The 14,690-nt window shown below is 42.7% G+C and overlaps 1 protein-coding gene across 9 annotated transcripts in view; it reads left to right on the forward strand.

The window, feature by feature from the left end:
- The first annotated feature begins 5,230 nt into the window (after positions 1-5,230).
- EP300 (E1A binding protein p300) overlaps positions 5,231-14,690 on the forward strand; it is a 744,806-nt gene continuing 735,346 nt past the window's right edge. For 6 of the 9 annotated variants that reach the window (XM_069654423.1, XM_069654428.1, XM_069654427.1 and 3 more), the window contains exon 1: positions 5,231-6,300. In XM_069654423.1, coding sequence (XP_069510524.1) covers positions 6,207-6,300 — 94 coding nt within the window. In that variant the 5' untranslated portion in view covers positions 5,231-6,206. The remainder of the gene's footprint in view (positions 6,301-14,690) is intronic. The other 3 variants (XM_069654424.1, XM_069654430.1, XM_069654432.1) reach the window with 1 other exon arrangement.

The following is a 14,690-nucleotide window of genomic DNA, read 5'->3' on the forward strand; positions in this document are numbered from 1 at the left end:
GTTACTAGAGGCATGTAAGATACTGTTTACGGCGGTTGGTTTGGTATACAAAGTGGTGTGTATGGTGTGTTCTTTGATATAAAGATGAAGATCCAAAAAGTCTATAGGTTGTTGGTTGTAGTTGATGGTTAGTTTCAGATTGTTAGTGTTATTGTTCAAGTATTTGTAGTAGCCCATGAGTTGCTTTTCTGTGCCATTCCATATGATAATAATATCATCGATATATCTGCCCCAGAAGGCGATTCTATTGTGTTGAAAAGTCTGGATGTTGCCACGCGTATTGTGTCTCAAAGTGTCCCATATAGAGATTGGTGTATTTTGGGGCAAATTTTGCTCCCATCGCTGTCCCTTGGGTTTGTTTGAACAAATGACCTCCAAAGCAGAAAATGTTGTTTGTAAGGGTGAAATTAAGCATCTCTAGAATCATTTGGTTCTGGTCGTGAAAAGATATTGAGCGTGCTTTTAGAAAATGATTGGTGGTGAGAATTCCTTTTTCATGTATTATACTTGTGTACAATACTGTGACATCTAGGGTCACAAACCAATAGTTGGTTTCCCAATGGATGGTTTCTAGTTGTTGAATGGTATGAGTAGTGTCTTTGGTATAGGAAGTTAGTCCTGCTGCAAGCGGTTGTAAGTGGTGATCTATGTATTGTGAGATTCTCTCTGTCAGTGAGCCAATGCTGTTTATTATTGGGCGACATTGTGCTAAATCTGAAAAAGGTTTTGAATTTTTGGTACAGAGTATATGGTTGGGAGTATTGGATATGACACACTCATGTACAGGTATTCTTCTTCCATCAAAAGACCTTGAATATTCCAGTATGAGCTCATGAGGTGCCAATCCTGCTGTAGTTCAGTTATTGGGTTTGAAGTAAGATTTTGATAGCATTAATTGTTGTTCAGTTGTTCCATAGCTATTTTCACATAATCTTCAGTCTTGAGCAGGACAACATTTCCTCCTTTGCCTGCAATCTTGACAGTAATTCTATGATTGTCTTTAAGTTGTTTGAGGGCTTGTTGTTGGAGTTGCCTGAGATTTTGTTTGATTTTGGGTGTGGTTCCCTTTAGATAGAGTTGTCTTAGTTCTTGTTGGCTCGCCTTGAAGAACAGATCTATGGTGTTGTCGGTTTCCAATACTGGGACAAATCGAGATCTTCGTTTTAACTTGGTTTCCTGAGAGAGTCCCAATGTGATGTCTTGTTCTACTGAAAAAGATTCCATGGTGTGAATGTCCTCTGTTTCGTCCAGGTTCAATAGATTAATGGTGTTTTCCACATGAGTTGTTGATAGTTCAGAGCTTATTTCTTTGCTGGTGGGTTTGCGTTGAATAGGGGTATTTAGAAAGTATTTTTTCAGTTTAAGTTTCCTGCACAAATGGTATAGATCAAAAATTGTCTCAAAATAGTCATAAGTGTTGGTTGGACAAAATGTTAGCCCTTTGTTAAATACTGTAATTAAGTGTTTGGGCAGGTCCTGCTTTGTTAGATTAACTACTAGGTTTTCTTCACTCACGGTTGGTTCTTTGATCTTGTTTGCATACCATTGTTTTTGTTGGTTTGATCTTCTTTGTTTGTTGCCTTGTCCTCTTTTTCCCCTCCTGGTGCTTTTTTGTTTTGAGTGTGTGTCGAAGTATATCCCCGTTTTTGATTTTGCTTAAAGTTTTGTTGAGTTTTTTTTAATTGTTTGTATTCTTCTAAAAAAGTTGAAGAGGTTTATTGGGATGGATAATGTTCCTTGATCTTGTGATCCTGATGTGCTCTTTTCTATTGAATCGTGGTCTAGATCGCTCACTCAGCCTGTTTCTGATGAGGATGGTGTTGTTTGTTGAGGTTTTGTGGTCAGTGTCTATTTTTGTGGTTTTGTACTGGTGTTTTTTTCTCCCCAGTGTTTTGTTGGATGTATATACTTGTTTAAATGTGTAGTCTTGTTCATCCCTGATGAACTGTCTTTTTTTCTTAATTTTGACTTCTTTTGCAAATCTGTCTATGATGTCAAGTATTTGGTAGTTCTTGAATGTTTTTTCCAGTATATTAAGTGACTCTGTGTTGTCTTTGATTGTGGTGATATCTTTGATGATTTGATCATGTTCATTTAATGTATGAATCATTTGTCTTGAGGTGTTGGTCAGTACGTCTTCCCAATCCTTGAGACTCTTAACATCTTCTTCATCAAAAGGTGGAAATATACAGATTCTAAGAGCTCTGGGTATTCGTCCTACTTGTAAGTACTGTTTTAAAGTTCTGATTTCCCACCAAGGTGATAGTTTTGATTTGAGCAGTTTCTCTTGTTGTTCAAATAGTTTCCTTAGAGACGGTATTGTTATGCTGTTTGTTTCCGATGTTGGTTTAGAGAGATTTGAAAATAGTGTTTCCGCCTCCTTGTCTCGGTTTGAAAAATTCCTTAACATTTTCTTTTTTTAAATGTTTTGTTTGTGTTGTTGTCTGTTCAAAGATGTCCTGGTTTTTATTATTTTAACATTTTATTGGATGATGCTGCCTTGTGCTGCTTATATGACAAACTAACATATGAAGACGGTTTTGTCTTTCTTGAGTAGGTTCATAACAGAAAAACATCCAAGACATGGATATGATTTTTTATTAGTATACCCCTGAAGAATGTCGAATAGGTGAGCAACATCAACAGAAACATGTTGGGTCTTGATGTATAAATTGTATATACATTAGCAATAGGGTTGAGCCAATAACCTTGCATGTCCTCTCATTGTTATATGAAAATTCTCTTTGGACACTTCTTTTGGTCATCTAATGTATGGATTGTCTAATTCATGTAGTGTGCTTGATTGTTTTATACATGTCAAAAAAATTTTGGTGTAATGTGTGTAAATTATATGTGAATACATATTGTATTTGTCATCGTTGAGGCATAGAGTGTAGGGCCATACAAATCTGAATAGATTGGTAGATAGAATTCAGTGTGCATTCAATCAGCATGCCTCACCCACACAGGTGTAAAGTGCCAACCAAATGGAGATTAACACTGTCTAACTGCAGCACTTAGCTGTGTACCACTTGATGTTTACTTTCTGTCTCCTAAAATATCACTTTTTTTATTTTTTATTTTTATTTCTTGCTTTTTAACCATTTAAAAGGTTTTTACAAGTGTCTTGTTGTCTTTGAAGATTTGATTTTCCTGTTAATCACCTCACCACTTATGTGAAGAGAAGTCACGCAGAAGACTTTGGGCGGTTCATGACTTAGGTGGGGTCTGGAACTAATGCCGGGGTGTTGATTTTCTTTGGTGCTGCGTCTAGAAATTTCGCAGCTGCCATGGTCCATCTTGAGGATTCTCCAGACATTAACCGACACCAAATCGTTGCTTCATATATTACCAGTGGATCGAATATAAGTGGTGTGATGTAGGCTTCTCTTTCCTTGGTCAGTTGTGGGCAGGTCGTAAGGAGGTGCTTTATTGTTTGCAGTTGTCCTTGATTATTACAGAGGCGGCAGAGGCTAGATGTTGCCAGTCGTCTAAAGGCTTGAACTTCCCTAGTGTGAAGTTGATTTAACCTGGCTCTCATGAAGAGCTTTCGCAGCATTTTGTTTGGGAATTTTTCACAGTACTTTATTGGTTGTTTTAGCTTGTTATAGACTGGCGGCAGGTGTTGCAGCAGTTTGTTTTCCAAAGCTTTGTCATTTGTGGTGATCCAGTCTTGGAGTTCGATCTTAGTTGACACTCTAACTGGGTTGGAGTTGTTCTTCAGTACAGGCAAGATCTTCTAGTTTTCTTTGAAGGCTTTTTACCCAATTATTAAGAGGTTTACAAGTTCCACTTTCGATTTCTGCCGCAATTACTCGGTACACTGGAAGAGTGTCAGTTTGTAGGATCTTCCTTTACAGCTGCATAGCGGTCTTTTCCACCACTGCCACTAGTGAAAGTAGGCCCAGTTCGTGCCGGACTGCTGCCATAGAGGTTGATTGCGGAAGGCCAAGGACCGATTTCCACAAGTATCCTTTCAACTGTAGCCAGATCGAGGCAGGTATGGTTAAGGAGGCGTTCATGCCATATGTCATGGTCGGGATAAGTTTTGACTTGTAAAATAGTATAGCCGGAGAGAGTGAAAATATGCCAAATTTTTTGTCTACCTCTCTTGTCTGTGCGGCGAGGTTTCTTATTTTGTCCCATAGACATTTTTGCATTTAACATTTTATTGGATGATGCTGCCTTGTGCTGCTTATATTACAAACTAACATATGAAGACGGTTTTGTCTTTCTTGAGTAGGTTCATAACAGAAAAACGTCCAAGACATGGATACGATTTGTTATTAGTATTAGTATACCACTGAAGAATGTCGAACAGGTGAGCAACATCAACAGAAACATGTTGGGTCTTGATGTATAAATTGTATATACATTAGCAATAGGGTTGAGCCAATAACTTTGCACGTCCTCTCATTGTTATATGAAAGTTCTCTTTGGACACTTCTTTTGGTCATCTAATGTATGGATTGTCTAATTCATGTAGTGTGGTTGATTGTTTTATACATGTCAAAAAAAAGTTTGGTGTAATGTGTGTAAATTATATGTGAATACATATTGTATTTGTCATCGTTGAGGCATAGAGTGTAGGGACATCCAAATCTGAATAGATTGGTAGATAGAATTCAGTGTGCATTCAATCAGCATGCATCGCCCACACAGGTGTAAAACGCCAACCAAATAGAGATTAACACTGTCTAACTGCAGCACTTAGCTGTGTACCACTTGATGTTTACTTTCTGTCTCCTAAAATATCACTTATTCGAATGCAAGTAAAGCGGAAATTGTTGTTTTCCTTCCAATCTCTAAATCTGGGTCAATATAAAAAAGAACCAACCTATCCAGATGTATCATCAGTGGATTCACTGTCTTTTGGTTTTTATTATAGGGACAATTAGCTCTTTTCCGTTTACGAATTTTATTATAGGTTCTATTGCAACCTCCCATTAGCCCATTTTCCATTTTGCCCTTTTTCGCCGACATAAAAAATACGATGCTGGCCTCCCTTTAAGGCACCGTCTGACAGTTTTGCAGCGTGCTTTACTGTGAGCCAATTACCGCTTGTTGTTTTTGGCACATGACTTGACCTTAGACCCCGCCTCATAGGACTCCAATCCAATGGACCAACGCGCCGACTGTGTCTGAACATCCGGCGTGCGCACGACCCCCACCCCCCCTCCCTCGATTGCTTTCCCCCCCTCCGCCCCCCACCGTGCGCCGCCGCCCTGCGTCACTTCCGGCCGCTGCTACCGAGGTTGCTTCCCCGAAGCGGAGCCGAGAGAGGAACAACAGCCGCCATTTTGTTTGTGTGCGAGCGGCCGAGTCGAAACGGGCAGGCCGGGCCCCGGGCAGCCGTGGACGGGGAAAGGGTGCAGCGCGGAGCCCGCGGGAAAGTAAGGATCCCGCGGGAAGGCGCCTGTAACTGACAGACATGACTCGCCGCACCCCCCTCCCGGGGCCCAGATAGACACCGCCGGTAACAGGATGGTGCCGCCCCCGGGGGAGGCAAGCGGGAGGGAGCGCCGCTGAGATCCAGGGAGGGGGGGAGCAACCAGCTCCAAGTCTTGCAGAAGCCGCGATCTCCAGGCCTACACAGATTATTCCCCGAACAGGCCTGCCTTCATAGACCTGTAAGAAAGACCCCAATGACTGCAGAAAAACAACCCCCCGGTAATGCACCTGGAGAAGATCATATCCCCAGGCTTTCATCAAGAACATACGTTTTCAAGCATAGCCTCGTATTAAGGAACTGTCATATCTGCAGCAGGAGAGTCATTGCTTTACCTGCAAGTAGTCCTGCACCCTGGTCTCCTCGGTCTGCCGGGTGAGAAGAGACGGCCCTGCTTCTTGATGAACTCCCTCAAACGAACTGGGTGAAAACATCCACCATTTGGATATCAGAAGGGAATACGCATAGGCCTGGATTAAGGGGAGACCGTGAACCAACTTTTTACCTGGCACCTGATCTTCATCCGCGGCCGTGGCAAGATACTGTACCTACCAGACACCCTGGAGCAAAAACAGAACACCTATAGGAACTGCAGCGCACTGGGTACACGGGAGGACACCATTGACCGAACCCCACCGGTTTCTCTACAGTTAGACGACTCCAACCCCCGTGTTTGCCAGGGAGTGGATTGTCTTTTTACATAGTGAGAAAAGGAGCCTCCCTTTTACGCTGCAAGGGCAGCTTCTGTGGATCGAGGATGGCGGATAATGTGGTGGAGCAAGGCCCCCCCTCCGCTAAAAGGCCGAAGCTCAGCTCGCCCGCCCTGTCGGGCTCCAACAGCGACGGGACAGGTGAGGATATGACACTTAACCTAGCCATTGACAACTGGTTGAAGTCTGTCAAATGCTCCATACGTGACCTTTCGTGTAATCATTTCAAGTAAATAATTATTTATGTCATCGTTGATCATGTTGCCATATATCAGTATTTTCCACCTTACCTGAGACCAGGTGAAATCATCCCCACTGTGACCTATTGTAAATATCCTAATACTTATTCCCATACACTCCTCCGTTGTTATTCCAGCCCGACCCTAAGAGCCACGGAATAGCTACGATGGAGGTACTCCCATTCATAATCTGCCCCCGAAAGACACCGAGCAGTATAAAAACACGCTCTATTATTGTTTTGGGCACCCAATTCTGCTTCAACCGGTCCACGTGTAAAAACGCAGTACGTATGAATATACGTATATACATCTAAGTACTATTGAGCATTTCAAAAATACATCAGTCCTAAAACCGGGTGATCTGTAATGGAATATCGTTAATGAAGTTGGTCATAATGTTCATATCACGTTCATTCATTCCGTTCTTTGTTATCCGTGCTAATCCAGATCACCTTCACGCCCGTTTTCGGTGGTTTCTCTAAAACACCATAAGTGGTGGTGTTGTAGAAGTTTTCTACTACTGTTTAAATTATTACAGAATACCGTAGCTTATCTTCATCGAATGGCCAATGGTGATTGAACTGACGACTGAATATCGGTGCACCCTGTCACGTCAAGACCCACCGGGTCTCGCACAACATTCTAATTTTCTATACTCGCACCTAGCAATTTCATCTATGTCGCTATGGCTGAGCACACCCACATTAACTCGGTCCATGCACCCTGGGAACTCGTTGTTACCGCCTGTCTTTACACCCAAAGCCTTCGGTATGTTGTAAAATGCTAATGTTGTTCATCGTGCTCACTTTTTTGTTATGATTTTCGCGGGTCACTTTGGCATGATTTTTAGTCTTTTACTTCTGGTATCTATCATTTGCTTTGCGGTGAAGATTTATTGTCTACAGGCACGTGCTTTCTACGTAGGTTAACAGTTTGGGGCGTCTAAAATAACTTCGCACGAACCCCAGAAATGGGGGTGGGATTTGCCTTTTCCTGTTTGGATTTTTTTTTTTAAAGGGCGCCTCTCGTATTTTCTGACAGTGGGACGTACCTGTCATTCGGAACTTTTGGATGCTTTTGTGTACATTTTCAACTCGCTTTCATTTTCTAGCATCTTAGTCTGACACCCACACCCTCCTTGCGCCCCGCATCATGCAGACACAGGTTCCTTTTTAATATCTGTCAATCTTTACTGCTGCCCCTACAGGAATTAACCTGGCAAAAAAAGGACCATCTGCCTGTGATGTCCACCCCTCGGGTATAGGCCATGTAAGCATGTTTCAGGGGACCATGTCTGCATTATTATCCCTCCACTATCAACACTGGTCGCCACCTCTTGCCAAAACCTGCTGGTGACGGGGCAGGACCAAACCATATGGGGAAAAAAAATCAGCAATCTCATGTTCGCATCTGGAGCAATTCATGACTCCTGCACCCTTACGTTTCAAGTCCTATGGGAAGGTCCAGCAACAGCTCTGTGCAATACATACAGCTGAATAAGGTTAATTCTTCAACGCTATACCAGTGCCCACAACCATTCCGTGAAGGTTCGTCTAACATCCTTCTCCCACACTCTTCCAGTGTTCTCCGTGTACACAGCAGCATTTAATATAATCTGGAAACCATGTGTCCGCCCTCTGCTACATTGTACAGTTTGCCTAGCACCATATCACCCTCTATACCTTCTTTGAAGATTGCCCATCCCCTTTGAGTATTTTAGAACAAACCGCTGTTACTCTCCTCCACGCGGTTAGCACATCTTGTTCTGCTCAAAACATTTACGCGTCAAAACATCTAAGACTCAAACTTAAATCTGCACTCTCCTGAAGCTCTTCCTCTTGAGCCTAGGAGGAGCAACTTGTTTCCTATCGCACCATTCATCCCCTGGATTACTCTATCCATACCACCATTGTGTATATATACCGCCCTGTCTGTGATTTTTGTACAGTCCCTGCTTGATATCGACATCACTCAGTCGCTAGTGTTTGGGCATTGCCACAACTGTAATTTTTTTTTCTTCTTCTGGTTGACCTATTTTATCAGTAACTCAGTGGCTCATTGGAAATTATTAAAATGTTACAGTATATTTCACCTGTTAACCCGTTTGTATACATACACAACTGTTGACGATCTTGACTATCTGGGTGTCACATACACAAATTATGCGGATGGCACTCAGATACTCATCCCCATCACTGGTGACTGCACTGTAGACAGTAGGACGCTCAATGACTTTTACCTCACTCTACAAACCTGGATGGCGAAACATGGGCTCTGCCTTAACGACGATAAGATGGAGCTGCTCCTCCTCCTGTGGTCTCCAGTCTACCTGAACAAACTGGATGTGCTTTTCGCATCCTTCAATATTGACGGTAATATAATTCCAAGTCTCCAATGCTGTGAAAACGCTGGGAATCTACATTGATTCACTTGACCCCAACTAGAGAAACCAACGCCCTTGGCCGCCTCCTCTGCTTATACCTGTAAGCTCATCACTGCCTGCTGTCCTTACTTGACAACTGCATAACAATAGCAAGGGCACTTGCTCGATTATTGTAATGCTTTCTATCTTGGCACCTCACAACTAAATGCGGGTCATGCAAAATGATGCCATTAGAGCAGCAATACATCTCCCTAGGAATCAACACCTTTTGGACACTAGAGATACTCTAAAATGGCTTAACACCAACTAAAGAATTGCTTACAAATCATTGTCCCTTACACACAAGTGCTTATCGAACCAAGCCCCTATCTACCTCTCCAAAACGATCTCCCGCCACACTTCCACACAGCCTACTAGAATAGCCCAGACTCATTGCGTCAAAATACCTCACTTCAAACTACAAAGAGCAGGCAGGGTCAGTTTCCCAGTCCTCACTGCTAAGAAATGGAATGCCCTACCTCAATCCCTAAGAGAGTAACTTTCTTAACCACTTTTCCTGCTAAAAGGTCAAAGCATGGCTCCACGAGCAGTACATTAACTCAACCGCATAACTGTCATGTTCCTGTACATACATTGTATACCCTATTATTAAGCCCGATATTTGTAACTCTGTATAATACAACTGTACTCTGTTGCTTTCTATTGTAACTTGTAAACGCAGCTCCCAGATGGCTCGGTGCGCGGTACAAAATAAACTCAACTACAAAATTCCCAATTAGAAAACTTTGCCTTCAATATTGATGATCCTGGAAGAACGAGCACATTCTCCTTGATGGATTTATAGCCTGTCCGGTATTTTCTGTTACAGATGTGTAGACCCTTCCTGTCATTTTAACTTCAAACTGCCTTTAAAGTGTCATAAATAACCGAGGGGGATGGGGGCGGACAAAACAGAACAATGCACAGTGATTACCCAGGCTGCTGGGTAGCAGTGGCAAAGTTGGTACAGATGCACATTTTCTCAAGAAATGTAAGGTTTGTGGCAAAGATCTGCTGGTTGGTGCTAATTGCATCACCACACTTGATTTCCATATAATCTGTGTGTGCCACTCTTGTAGCTGCATATATTTGCCATTTCAAAGGATACCCACTTGCGTGTTAATGGAAACATGTGACATTGTTACTACCTACCTGGGCATCTCTGCTTCGCCACCTTTTATCGCACAGCTAGATACCAGAAGGAAAATGCACTAGCTTTTGTACTTGCATCTGGTTATTGCTAAGATAGCATAGTTATTTAATTTCTATGCTTTTGTGCATCCCTAGATAGGTGCTCCTGTTGGTGTCCTCAGCCGCATTTCTTAATTTGCAATCACCACAAGCCATTGACTCTTTGCGTGTAAGAAAGTGTGCTGTGTTTGTTTATAGAATTGTGGCTTTTTATGGCTGGGTAGTAGCTTGGAACTTTAAATTGTACACCAGGCAAATAGAATTGAGAGGGCAGACATACTTTTAGGGTCTCACTCACTACCCTAATTAAGCTGAGTGACTTTCCGTTAGTACATATTACTTATTTAGGGTCTGTGTACAGTAGCTTGTTTATGGATAGAAGATGCCCCACAACCAGCCTCTGCAATACTTTAAACCCGAAAAGGCCATTCCCGAAAAGGCCATTCCAGTTTTAAATGTCTTTTTTTGGCTTTGAGTGAAATGGGTGTAGTATTGCAGAGTCAATGCATATAATATGAAGTAGTTTGCACACAGAGGGCTGTAAGTGACTTCAATCCAGCAATCCAACTAAGTCAATGTCTAGTCTGGGATGCCCAATGGAAGCCCTTATTAATATATTTTTATGTCAAATTGTTTGAATCTGGATGATAAACCCTTATAGAATCCCCCTGACCTCACTGAGCCAAGAAGAAAGTTTGTTTTGCAAATTAAAAGATTTATTTGAGGAATAAAACAATATATATCACACTTTTATGAATAAATTAATAATTGATAGTACACTTATGAATATAATGGTGATCAACAATGGATAATATTAGAATAATTCTTTGATCACTTAGGAGTTGGTATAGAAAGAATAAGGTAGCAGAGAATGCTTTCAAGGGAATGCAAGATGGGAAAGAATGCAATCGGAAGATAATATAATCACTTTTTCCCCCTGTGACTACTCACTCCCCCCCCCCCCCGCCCCCTCCATGCAATATGGAGAGATGGAAAGGAGGGCACACAGGTTTCCAGAATACAATCGAATGCAGTTCAGTTCCAGTCCCCCCTACCCCCCAGCAAGTTTGGAGAAAACCGGGATGATTTTAAAACACAGGCCAAATGCTTTGAAATGTGGTTGCAATGGATGAGAAAATATGCTAAAAATGATTTTAATTCACTAAAGCAGATTCAGGATAAGTGATAGCTACTTTGGATTAGTTCAGGTCAACACTAGCAATGGTTCATGAATGATATCAGGTTGAAAACAAATTTCAGTAGTTGCAAGCAAAAAGCAGTTTTGGGTTTGTTGGACAGCTTAGGATCTTAGCTTTAAAAGGACAGTTAAATATTCCTTCTAGTACGTGCGGTTAAAAAGATATGGACGTTTTTGTGGACAAATAAAGTCAATCTTTCAGAATGACAGATGACGCTTTTACAGATTTGAAATTGCAGGATAGACACAATTCTAAATGCAGTTCTGGACAGGTTGAAATAGATGGGATAAGATTACTGTAGACTAAGAGATTGGTTCTGTACAGTTCTTGGCTGGATACTCGCTGCTAGTTTTGGACTGGACTGGGCCGGGCCTGGGACGGCACTCCCGCCACCGGACGGTCTCTGGCACTGGTTCTGCTCACAGCGTGGCCCAAGTGATGTGCCGTGCCGATAACAGACGTCTGGTCTGGGTCTGACTGGTTCTGGCACAGAATTCTAGCCAGAAGCAAAACGGCTCGCCCGGCTGTTGAATAGTTTATTTAGGTTGCTCGATTCTGAGGCCTGCTGAGAAGAGTACAGCTTTTTGGGTTAGGCCCCTGCTTAATGTTCCTGAGTCTGATCTCAGGATCTATCTGGAGTCTCAATCTGGAGTCTTCTGGCAAAGTGCTGCGCAATAAATCGGTTGAAGAGTGGAAAGAGAAGTCCCTATCTCGGTTTCAGTGGTTCCTTTTATGTGTTTCCAAAGGGGTGTGGAGGCTGACTTTCCATGCCCAACCCTCTGCGGATCCTGATAGGTTAGAGGATTTTCTGTCCTCTGACTGGAGAACGGAGTAGTGAGTCAGAATGAGTCATCAGGTATCATCTTTATGGCTGAGGAAAGCCCCTTGCATTTACTTAGAAAACAATTTTTCATAACCAAACATGCTTCCCAGATACACAAGTAGTTGTAATTACATGTACACATCGCAAATTAATTAAGACTGGTCTGTGTTCAACCCTGATCTTTCTAAGAGCTTGGGTTCAGAAATGACAACTTATTTGCAATTTTAGTGAGTTTCGCAATATTGGGTTTGCACCAAACCTTACACAGAGGTACACTCGCTCTCTGCGCATATTACTGTATGTTTTCATTTTTTCTAGTATACACAGTGTCTACAATATTAATAATTACGGGGCTTGGCATCAGAACATCCCACAGCGTCCAACTTAGTCTTGTACAGTGAATGTATTTTTCATATTAAGAATCCCCAAATTGTACTTTTTTGCCAGCTTGGTAAAATTTGTTACAAGCAATTCTAACATACATTTGCTCTCAATGGAATTCACATCTCAGTCTGGTCTGCCCCTAGAAGCTTGGCTTGCCGCAGAGGTCGCATGTCTTGTTTTTCCCAGAGCAGTGTTGACAGTTACACCCAAATCAGCATATCCTATTCAGCTAAAATAATCCATTGTCTTGTGTTCCTGCTAGCATACCAGGGTGCCACTCTCCATCTGATTAACAGGAACATGCAATTTCCTGCTGTTGTAGAGGCCAGAGAAGAGTAGGTGTGAAAGCTTCCCAGAGACAGCAAGCCTTTTTAAAGTCTTAGCTAACTCAGGGTTACTGTTTAGCTTCTGAAATACAGGTCTCCTGTCAGAATTTAGGTCGCCGGCGCCGGTTGGTGGCGAGCACCGGTACTGCACCTATTTTTGACTGCTGTTTACCAGTAAGCAATACTCAAAATATACTTTGTTCAAATATAGATACACTTCTGTGGACCTCAGATTCATGTAGATGCTTGCGGGAGAATGATGTTGACCCCCCAACAAGGAGGTGGGACCTTTTTTATTGGTTTTGGTGAGCCATGATTTTAGCAGTTTTGACATCAAATAAAACGGATTTTGAACAGCTGCATATTCCTTTGCACTGATTTTGCTGTGTGCAGCCGAAGGATGGGGTCTGGCAATGGTCTCCTGTATTAACACTGACGGAGGCAAAAGAAGATGGCAACCTATCTTTCAGATTTTTACTGCACATTTTCGGATGATTTCTGGCGAGCAGCATGATTTCCGGTGGCCACTCTGTTTCTGCTGCCAACGATGTTGTAGGGCGTGGATGCATGGGTGAAAACATCCCACAGGGCAAAGATTCAAGGTACTAGCCAAAGTCACTTGTCAATTCTTATTCGACAGGAGTCCAATATCTCAAGCCAATGGCTAGTGTTGTGGCAAGTGCACATTTTGCATCCTGGATCGTCCAAGGACAACCCCAGCATGGTGAAGAACCAAATACAGACATCTTGGGGGGGGGGGGGGGGGGTGGAAAGAAAAGTATTGGCGCCTGCTTTGGCCATCGTTTTGTTGACTTTGTCAAGTCATATTGGGCGGTATGAGCTACATAGAGATGCTGTATTATCTGGATTCCGCTGAAGTGATAGCGGTGCATCTCCTGTAGTGTCAAGAGTCGATCCGTGCCAGCTGTCTTGTCCATAGACAAATCAAGGTGGAGCTTAATTGGCTGTGCCCGAACAGTCGTTTGGGTAGGTTATAGGGGCTGATAAAATGCTTGAAATACACCATTACGCCCGCAAAGGTTAGTCTGCCGTCTGAGTGGCTGATAGCCGCAATATTATCAAAACAACATGCTCATAGTAGGAGCATTGACGGCCAATGCCCTTGTCATCCCCTTTGCTCTAGCAATGAGCTGACTTCTCAAGGAATCTAATTTAATGGTCCGCTGCGAACCTAAAGTTCTACAAGTGAAACTGTCAGACTGCATCTGTGGATGATTCATATTTTTCCTCTTAGACATTAAGAGGCATAACGCTTAGTCAGGGTTCACCAAAGAAACTGAAGAATTCCAGCCTTGTTTCAAATAAATATACCCCTTCTTGATCCCCTTTAATGTCTCCCAAACAAACCTTCAGGCCTGAATGAGGGGGGGTATTGGTTGCAAAGGCAGTGATTTTCTTGACGCCTCCGAGAAAGCCAGGCCATGAACACCATCTTCTTGAAATCTCCCAACTCGCCTCACCTGCCCCACAGCGCATCAAAGCTGAGATTGGGTATCCACAACTGGTGTGTGATCCGGTAGTGTTACAGAACCCTCCGCCCAGCGTATTCCCAATTGGATGTGAACAAGAAGTCTATCCTTGAAGAAGAGCGGTCGACTGAATAAAAAGTATATTCCCTGCTGTAAGGGTGACTTGCATGCCACATGTTCTGCAGTCATGACACTTCTGTATATGGAAAGAGTCATGACGGGAGGAAACAAACTATTCAATACACACTCGCCAAGACGGATGCACTAGGACGCCACATCAACAGCACTCCCACCCTGAACCTTTCAAAGCCACAATTGACCAGTGCCACATTAGATAACAAGAGAATAGATATTACCAACCCAGTCCCACACATGAAGAAAATGTTCAGACGCACCTATCACTCCATACAATGATCACTACGATACAGCTGGATCAGCGCAGCACCACCAAAGTGAG

Source organism: Ambystoma mexicanum, chromosome 3q, assembly GCF_040938575.1.
Source record: "Ambystoma mexicanum isolate Mex_15411 chromosome 3q, UKY_AmexF1_1, whole genome shotgun sequence".
In the NCBI taxonomy this organism is placed as follows: domain Eukaryota; kingdom Metazoa; phylum Chordata; class Amphibia; order Caudata; family Ambystomatidae; genus Ambystoma; species Ambystoma mexicanum.